This window comes from Saccopteryx bilineata, chromosome 9 (assembly GCF_036850765.1).
Source record: "Saccopteryx bilineata isolate mSacBil1 chromosome 9, mSacBil1_pri_phased_curated, whole genome shotgun sequence".
In the NCBI taxonomy this organism is placed as follows: Eukaryota; Metazoa; Chordata; class Mammalia; order Chiroptera; family Emballonuridae; genus Saccopteryx; species Saccopteryx bilineata.
The window spans coordinates 24,084,968-24,094,358 of record NC_089498.1 but is presented as its reverse complement, the minus strand read 5'-3'; the positions used below and the strand labels follow the sequence as shown (position 1 = coordinate 24,094,358).

The following is a 9,391-nucleotide window of genomic DNA, read 5'->3' as shown; positions in this document are numbered from 1 at the left end:
TTTCAGACATAGAAAGGTTTTTGTTTTGTTTGGGCTCAGATTTGAGAAGGCACAGCCCCTTTGTCGGTTTCTCAAAAGCAGCCCGATTACATAGGAAGGAGTCACTGGCTGGCCTGCATAGGGTCCATCCCTTACAAGACAATAGTAGCTCCAGGTCCCATTTTCCTGGTAATCCCAGCTGAAGTCTTTTCCAACTTGGGGGTCAGACTGCATTCATAGGTTTCTTTAACTTGGTCGGAGCTGGGAACCAACTCAAGTAAAAAAGTACCTTGAACCAAACAGTTTAAGAAAAACCACATTGTTCCAGCACAGCTGTCCAGTGCATCAGTTCAGTGTGCCTCTCCACATCCAATCACGTGCTCCGAGTTCCCGGGCGGCGCAATCTGGAAGCCAACCCGGTCCTTTCGGGCGGAGGCGGCAGCAGCAGCAGCAGCACGGTGCCGGGCGTCCGTCATCCCTCTGGCTATTAGGTCAGGGGGCGGCAGCGGCGCCCCTGCGGCGAGCAGCCCGCACCAGGCACTGCTGCAGTACAGGGTACAGGCGCTGGCAGCCTTCGAGACCCATGCGCACAGCCTCGACCCAGCTCTCGGTCGGGCCCCCCTCCCCACTGCCCAGCAGCCCGGCCACCTGGTTGAGCACCGGCATCAGCGCCACGGTGAGGCCCGCGGCGGCGCGCTCCTCCTCAAGCCGGGTGGGGTCCAGCAGCCAGGTGGGCGCGGGCCCCGGCGCGCGGCTTAGGCCGCAACCCACCACCAGGTCGTACATCTCAACCCCTGCATCAGCCAAGGCGAGTGCAGCGGCCGTGAGAGCGGCGGCCAGCGCCGAGCCACCGTCCTCCAGCAGCAGAGCTGACACCTCGAGCTGCGCGCGCGGGTAGCGGCCCAGACGCACGGCCGGCTCAAGAGCCTCCTGCAGGGCTAGCGCCAGTTCGCGTTCCTCGCCGCCGCCCTGCGGCGCGCGGCGCCGGCGGCCAGCAAAGGGCGCGCGGCGGAAGTCACACAGCAAGCGGCCCCGCAAGGCGGTCGGGGCTTCGCCTCCCGCTCCTGCCAAGCCGCCGCCGCCGCGCTCGCCGCCCTCGACCTGACGCGGACCGGACACGGCGCACAGCACCTTGGTGCCTCCCGCTTCTAGGTAGGCCGAGCCCTTGGCCTGACTCAGCAGCCCGGCGCGCGCATACACGGGCCGCAGCCGAGTGGGGTCGCGGGTGTCGGGCTCCTCGTCCTCCTCGGCTGCGTACAACTGCGGGGGCTGCGACTCCTCTGGTCCGCGGATGCGGCGGTGATCTCCAGGCATGGCGGCGCCTTGCGTGCGAGCCGCTTCCGCCGGAGCCCTCGCGAGGCCTGTCGGGATAGCGGCGAGCGGCGCTGCACCGCCTCCTATCTTCCTGGAGGGAGAACAGCAAGCGCCACATAGCCCCATGACCGCAATAAAGGACTTTCAGGGTTCCATGAACTCACCCAACAGACCTATGTAAATGGTACCTAAACTGGCCAAGCTGACTTCTAGCCTCCTGGACTAGGACAGGACCATGACTTTTTGTCTTGGGCTGGCATAAACGCTTGTTGAATGATTAGGATGATCTCTCTTGCCCTGGATTGTATAAACTCTGCATGCCAACACTCCTCATCTGGCATATGCCTAAATCCAGAGCTTCAGCACCCCCACCCCTCTGCTACTCCTCCCTCCATGTCAGCCAGCCTGCTGGGCCCAGGAGACATGAAAGTTGAAGCCAGCGTACACGGGCAGTACTTTGAACCTCCCAGCACACGTTTCCAAACCCAGCTGTCTTCATCAGGCTTGGGTGAACTGGTTTAGGGCCAGGTAGGTCTTCATGCTATCTTTAGGTCAAGGAAGCAGGAATGATGGGGCAAAGGAATTGTGGGGGGCACCTGATGTACCCTAAATACCTCCAGTATCAGAGAACACCTCAAAGAGGAAGGGAAGAGGGACATGGGCCTAAGAAATGGCGTGCATGTGTGTGGGGGTGTTCTCCCATGAGAGGCTCCAAGAAAGAAGCTTCTGCTTCCAGTATCTCTGTGGATCTCCTACTGGTAAACGCCTCTCTCCATCTCACTCCTCCATTCTGTAGGCCACCTCCACAAACACCTTGTGGCAATCACAGGGGCCATTCCCCAATCCAGGGGTCTGGGGCTGGACTCTGCAAGGACTGCAACCAGAGCCATATTACTTATTCTTCACCCAGGGAGCAATGGCTGTCACACAAGGGAAGTAGGATAGAAATCACATGGCATTATCAAGTATTGCACATGGTCCTTTTATTTTCTGCAGCAAAAATGATTCCTTCCTACAGACCCAGAGCCTTGGGTCTGCAGAGAACTATCTGTAGATGTGAGCATGACAATGAGAAACAGCAATCCTGAATAGTAGTTCTACACAGATGGTGCTGAGGTGTAGGGCTCCAGGAAGAAATGTTAACACGGGCATTGAGTCACAGGCTGGCACCTAAGTCAGTTCCAGTTACTGCTGGGTTAGAAGGACAATGGGGCTATTTAAAAGTCCCAAGATTCAAATGTCTGTGTGGCAGATGGAGAGCTCCTGGCTGGATGGATACATCTGGGTTTGCGGAAGATGCTTCCCAGTGGAAACTGCCCTTCCCATCAATTCTTCACATCTCCCAGGCGGAGCTGGGCAAAGGAAGTGGCTAGCTGCAGTGCCTCTTGCAGGCAGCCCACATTCTTGCCTGTGGCCTGAGCAGACACATCTTTGCCACCACCTTTGCCATCCATCAGGCCTGACACCTGCTGTACCCACTCACTGGCTTTCAGGCCCCGGTTGGCTGCATTCTGGAAGACAGGAAGGTGAAGTAGGAGTCAGGATAGAGGATGGGACTGAGGGAGGCAACGGAGAGGGGAGGGAAAGGAAAAGGAGGGGGGAACCACACTCATTCCTGCCAGGTGATGCTGCTAGAAGCTGAGGCAGACCCTACAGCTGGTACCAAGGCTAAGACAAGGCATACAGAGTGACAAAGCCAGGTATCAGCCAGCACAGTTAAATACATCCATCAAGGAGAGGGCCTGAGCGTTAGGGGTACTGGAGGTGACTAACAGGTACGTAGGACAAGGGCAATTTCTAATGGGGGTTTGCACAAACACCCATGAGGGTTGGGTAAACAACTCTTAAGAAGTGAGCTCCCTCAGAAAAGCTACAGAGACCACTCCCCACTGTCACCAGGCTGCAAGGTCTGGAGCAAGGATGCAGGGTATTCTGACCTGGGGGACCTGACACAAGCACGTGATCTTGCCAGCCTCATTATCCACTGTGAAGAGCATGGCAGACGTCTGCGGGGAATGCGTCTTGAAGAGCTTCAAGGCTTCATTCAGGGCCTGTGGGAGAACCTGGTATCAGGGCATGGTCCTGTGGAAGGGGACCATGCTCTCCATAAGTGCAGCAAGTTTACGGAGCTCAGTTCTCAGAGCTCTCCCTGTCCCCCACCCTCACCCCGCATCCTAGAGCAGGTACTAGTCCCCAGAGCTTGTGCAGAGAAGAACCCAAGCACAGGGCCTGGCCCACACACTGACTCTCTAAGGTTTGCCATAGCTCGCCAGCTACCAGATCTCTTCATGGCTCAGCCTAACCTCAATCCCAGAGAGTGGGCCCTTCTTCCACTCAGAGCCATAAAGCTCAGACTTCAGCCACCAGAGAGCTGATGAGCCCCCATGAGGAGACAAGCAGCAGACAGGCACAGGCAGCCTGGAATCCCAGCCCCTGGAGCCCCATCCTCTGGGTTGCCTTGGCTGACGCGCCGTTCTCCATCTCAAGGATGACAAGGGGCTGGTTAGGGTTGTTGTCAATGAGCTGCTTTGTCTTCTCCAACACCTGCAGGAAAGGAAGTCCAGAAGAGAGGTCTCAGGTCCAAGGGCCAGACTGAAACCAGACTGCAGTGTGCATACTTTGCTGGGTAAATCCTCTTGGTTCCCTTCCAGCCACCAGCACTGCCAGGACTCACTCGCTTCTGGACATCGGCTTTGCTAGCCCGGTCTAGGTCGTCCATGATCTTCTTCAGGGATTTGAGATTCTCCCGGAATTCATCCTTCTGCCACTGGGGGATGACTGCAGTGGCCAGAGCCTGGAACCAGAATCAGATCATTCAGGTATCGACCACAAGGAGCTAAGATGTGAGGATCCATCCGGTCCACCTCACTCTTCTGGCTTTGAACACTAAGTCCTCTCTGATTAGTGTCCAGGAGAAATAAAAATGTATCCATTGGTCACGAAACTAGTCACTTTAAGAGTAACTGCAGGCCATGGCCAGTTGACTCAGCAGTAGAGCGTCGGCCCAGAGTGTGGAAGTCCTGGGTTCGATTCCCTTTCAGGGCACACAGGAAAAGTGACCATCTGCTTCTCCACCCCTCCCCCTTCTCTCTCTCCTCTTCCTTTCTCTTATTCTGCAGCCATGGCTCAAACAGTTTAAGTAAGTTGATCCTGGGCACTAAGGATGGCTCCATGGCCTCCCCTCACGCAGTGAAATGGCTCAGTTGCCAAGCATCGGAGCAGCGAGCCCAGATGGGCAGAGCATCACCCCCTAGTGGGCTTGCCAGGTGGATCCTGGTTAGGGCACATGCAGGAGTCTGTCTCTGCCTCCCCTCCTCTCACTTAATTAAAAAAAAAAAGAATTACTAATACTTTCAATGAGCAGGGCTAGAGAAGTTGGCAAAATAAAGAGTTGCCAACCCTGTGAGACCTGGACCCTACCAGGCAGTGAACACAGCCTGGGAGGGGATTACTGGAAGTCCCCAAATATTAACAAACACCAGATGGCCTGGAAACTAGGCACCTACAGCACCTCCCCTTATCCCCTCAACACCAGTGCCCACGCATGCTTGGGATGGGCTCCCCTGCTATTGGCAAGGGGGGCAGCAGGCAGGTACCAGTGGTCCATGGACTCCCTATTGCAAGGCTGCATGACAACAGAAGCCAGTGCAAAGGCCCGCTGCACTAAAAGCCAAGACTTGAGGGTTCTTCAAGAACAGGGTGTGTCTAGGTTCCAGCACTGAGCAGGCCCTGAGAAGAGAGGGAAGTCGCCCTACCTCACCAAGGTCAGCGATCTCCCTCTGCACGTCCTTGTTTGGTGCAGTCTGGGCCTTTACTTTGGCTTCCATGACAGAGAGAGATTTCTTCAAGCTCTCTGCTTTCCTGAGAGCCTGGACGGGGAGACAATCAGTTATAAACTCCAGGTAACTTTCAGCCTCACTATTCTGTCTATAAACCACTGTGGCCAACACTGACGACAGGCTAAAACTCATCCCTAGGACACCAGAAGTTTCTCTTCCTTCAGGGAGCAAGTGTTTGCAGCTTCTTGACCCAAAAAGGAGCGCCCACCTCACATGCACGGCCAGCAGAAAGGCTGCATGCATTAGGTTCGGGGGTAAGAGAGAACTCAGTCGGGAGCCCTTCCCATGCCATCAGCTTCAGCACCCATCAGGAACGAGCTACAGTGCCCACCCCAAGCAGCTGTTCCCATCTTAAACTAGGCACAATCCAGGGAGATGTGGGTTAGTGCTGGGAGTACTGGAAGCCACAGAAGAACAATGGCTTACCTTCCTAAACACAGATATATTACAGGGTAGGAGGCAGAGTTTACATATATTTTAAAGATTAAACATAAGATAACTATCAAGTCTCCTGCTCTGGTGGCTTTCTTCTCTCAGGCAGGGGTAACTGGAGGACATTCTGGGGGTAGCCTTGCACTTCGCTTCTGACTACAGCAGCCACATAACCATCTGTACTACGGGTTTGCAGATTAAGCTCCTCTTGCCTTGTTCAAATTAAGCCACGAACCAGCCTGATCTGCTCACCTTCTGGGCTTCAGCACCTGTGACAGCCACAATCCTCCGGATGCCCTTGGCAATAGCCTCTTCACTCACAATCACAAAAGCTCCCGCATGACTTGAATTCTGCAGGTGACTGATGGCAGAACACAAAGTCCATGGTCACGAGGAAGTCCAGATGCCCTGGTCCCCACTGTACTCCAGGAGCCCATGGCTTTCCAGCCCTGAGCCCTCCCAGGGTAGCTCCCTCAAGGGGACAGTGGAAAAGGCCCTTCATGTTTAAGGAATTTCAGAATCCAGTTCTGGCCAGGAAGGGGAAGAGAAGGACTGGGTCTGAGGACATTGCAACACTGAGCAAGACAGCACCTTTCTGAGCCTCAGTTTTCTCATGTATGAATGGCTATTATGCTCCCTCACAGGGCTGATGCAAAATTAAATGAAATTAAAGTGTTTGTGGTCCCTAATACCCAATACAATATTACTGCTGGCAGACTCTCCATTCATTCATGTTTTTCATTCTCTCTGGTGGAACATAAGCTATATTCTTCTATCCCAGCTCACTGGGAATATTGCAAATTACCTTTAAAATCATACCACACCCCTTAAATAAACAGGTTTTATTCCCAGTTGCTCAGACAACCTCACATGCTCATTATCTCTTAGTCATTCTGTGAAGGTAGTAAAGAATTGTTGAAAGCTGTTTACTGTGTTCTAAAAAATGTCATGCAAAGTATCAAGGCAGAAGTAGGCCTGGAACCTGGCCCATCCCTCCACACACCCTCCTGCTCCCACCTGGCTGCAGGCTACAGGAGGCCCTGGATAGGCTCCACCACCACAGCCCCAAGAATGTTTTTACCAGGCTTCCTTCGGAAGCAGGAATTTCCCAAACTACTATAACCAGCCCCAGAAGATCCCATGGAGGAATCCAAGTTGGCAGAAATAAGTGGCTATACAAAGCCAAACTGAGCTGGGCCTACCATGGGGCCTGACTTGGGCTCTGAGACAATGGGGTTAACTGCTCAATTGCCATTCAAGCTGGTGAAGGGAGCTGAGTGAGGCCCCAGGGAGGAAAGGGGATGAGACCAGATCAGTAGCTTGATGGGCACTCCAGGGCTTTCCTGAATCCCGAGTGCACAGGCCAAGAATCCCAACTCTTGTTGGGATCAGCTCAGGGAATAAAAGCAAACAATTGTGTGGCAAGTGTGTCCTCCTCCTAGGAAGAACATTCATGACAAACCCAGGGAATGGAATGTCAGACCCAAGCACTAAGAGGCTAAAATTCTTGGGACTGCTGTTTGCCAACTGCACGTCTGAGTACTTTTTCTTTTTGTGACAGAGACAGAGAGAGGGACAGATAGGGACAGACAGACAGTAGAGGAGAGAGATGAGAAGCATCAGTTCTTCATCGCGGCACCTTAGTTGTTCATTGATTGCTTTCTTGTATGTGCCTTGACTGGGAGGGGGGGCTATGGAAGAGCAAGTGACCCCTTGCTCAAGCCAGCGACCTTGGGCTCAAGCCAGTGACCATGGGGTCATGTCTATGATCCCATGCTCAGGCCAGCGACCCCAGGCTCAAGCTGGTGAGCTCGTGTTCAAGCCTGCGCTCAAGCCAGCAACCTCGGGGTTTAAACCTGGGTCCTCTGTGTCCCAGTCCAACGCTCTATCCACTGCGCCACTGCCTAGTCAGACTCTGAGGACTTCTTTTCCACCTTAGATGAACAAGAGTTGGTCTAGGACTCACATCCTCGAAGGGTAATGCCAGTGACCCCCTGATGTACTCACGTTCCTCCACAAAACTCAACAGAAGTGAGTGAGCCCGCAGGACCAGTGGGGTCGTCCAACAGCTCGGACACTGGGACCCCAATGGAGACGACGCGCACTGGGTCAGGATAGGTCTCATCAAACACAGCCCGCAGGCCCTGGATGGCTTTAGCTGCTGCCAGGGGACAATCTTGCGTATAGACAGGCTGTGTGGAAAGAAGACAGAAAAAAAGCTGGGGAACGGATTCTCTGGAGGTGCAGCAGGAAGCACTAGGGAGAGTGTGGTCTTACAGGCAGGACCCCGGGTTTCTAACCCCAGCTCTGTCACGTGCCCAGAGCCTCCTGAAAGAAGGCACCATATATGGTTGAGGGGACCAAAATAGAAATTTCCAACAAATATTTTGTTAAGCTGTGAACGAAACCTTATGTGGCTGCACCATATGTAAAACAGACATAACTGGAAGAGCTCTGGCTGTCCTAAGCAGGGAGTGAAGCAAAGACCTCTCTGCCACTCCCAGAGACCCAGCACCCTGCACTGAGCACTATCACTGCTGCCTCCCCAACGCAGAGTGGAGCAAAGACCTCTCCGCCACTCCCCAGAGACCCAACACCCTGCACTGAGCACTATCACTGCTGCCTCCCCAACGCAGAGTGGAGCAAAGACCTCTCTGCCACTCCCAGAGACCCAGCACCCTGCGCTGAGCACTATCACTGCTGCCTCCCCAACGCAGAGTGGAGCAAAGACCTCTCTGCCACTCCCAGAGACCCAACACCCTGCGCTGAGCACTATCACTGCTGCCTCCCCAACGCAGAGTGGAGCAAAGACCTCTCTGCCACTCCCAGAGACCCAACACCCTGCGCTGAGCACTATCACTGCTGCCTCCCCAACGCAGAGTGGAGCAAAGACCTCTCTGCCACTCCCAGAGACCCAACACCCTGCGCTGAGCACTATCACTGCTGCCTACCCAACGCAGAGTGGAGCAAAGACCTCTCTGCCACTCCCAGAGACCCAACACCCTGCACTGAGCACTATCACTGCTGCCTCCCCAACGCAGAGTGGAGCAAAGACCTCTCTGCCACTCCCAGAGACCCAGCACCCTGCACTGAGCACTATCACTGCTGCCTCCCCAACGCAGAGTGGAGCAAAGACCTCTCTGCCACTCCCAGAGACCCAGCACCCTGCACTGAGCACTATCACTGCTGCCTACCCAACGCAGAGGAGCAAAGACCTCTCTGCCACTCCCAGAGACCCAGCACCCTGCACTGAGCACTATCACTGCTGCCTACCCAACGCAGTTCGAGAATCACGTTTTAAGTAAATCTGTGTGCAGGACAGAAGATGGTATGACGGAGTGAGAGCACTTGGCCCGCTGCAGCTCTGTGGACAGAAAATAATGGTGCAGGAAGCAGTGAGGTTCACACCCAGGAGCTCACACATAACCCAACCTACCTTGGCTGCTTCAATCATCTCCTTCACAATCTGCTCAGCCTCCTTGATCTGCTGGGTGGACATGGCTCCCTTAGCAGTGAAGTCAAAGCGAAGGCGGTCAGGAGCAACCAGGGAGCCTCTCTGGTCAGCTTCCCCAAGCACAGAGCGCAGGGCGAAGTTCAGAATATGGGTAGCTGTATGGTTGCTCATGACAGGTCTCCGTCGGGGCTGTAAAAGGGGGAGTCGGCAGGTGGAGGGTCTGCAACAGATTGCTAATTGTCCAATACTTGCTCTCCCCTTCTTCCCAAGTTCTAGAATTTTTAGTAGGGCTCATGGCTTCCCAGAATGAAGACTACATTTCCTAGCTTCCCTTGCAGCTAGGTGTGACCATGTAACTAAGTTCTGGTCAATG

The 9,391-nt window shown here is 54.4% G+C and overlaps 2 protein-coding genes across 4 annotated transcripts in view; both read right to left on the bottom strand.

Moving 5' to 3' along the window:
• Nucleotides 1–1,749, bottom strand: EXOSC6 (exosome component 6). Its single transcript, XM_066243354.1, has one exon. It carries the CDS (start codon nucleotides 1,417–1,419, stop codon nucleotides 472–474), a length of 948 nt encoding a protein of 315 aa, XP_066099451.1. The 5' UTR covers nucleotides 1,420–1,749; the 3' UTR covers nucleotides 1–471.
• A 510-nt stretch (nucleotides 1,750–2,259) lies between these two features.
• Nucleotides 2,260–9,391, bottom strand: part of AARS1 (alanyl-tRNA synthetase 1) — a 29,664-nt gene continuing 22,532 nt past the window's right edge. For all 3 annotated transcript variants that reach the window (XM_066243347.1, XM_066243349.1, XM_066243348.1), the window contains exons 14-21: nucleotides 9,001–9,207; nucleotides 7,572–7,756; nucleotides 5,817–5,925; nucleotides 5,049–5,162; nucleotides 3,968–4,087; nucleotides 3,751–3,837; nucleotides 3,231–3,344; nucleotides 2,260–2,804 (exon numbers count right to left, since the gene is read on the bottom strand). In XM_066243347.1, the coding sequence (XP_066099444.1) occupies nucleotides 2,619–2,804; nucleotides 3,231–3,344; nucleotides 3,751–3,837; nucleotides 3,968–4,087; nucleotides 5,049–5,162; nucleotides 5,817–5,925; nucleotides 7,572–7,756; nucleotides 9,001–9,207 (1,122 nt within the window). In that variant the 3' untranslated portion in view covers nucleotides 2,260–2,618. The remainder of the gene's footprint in view (nucleotides 2,805–3,230; nucleotides 3,345–3,750; nucleotides 3,838–3,967; nucleotides 4,088–5,048; nucleotides 5,163–5,816; nucleotides 5,926–7,571; nucleotides 7,757–9,000; nucleotides 9,208–9,391) is intronic.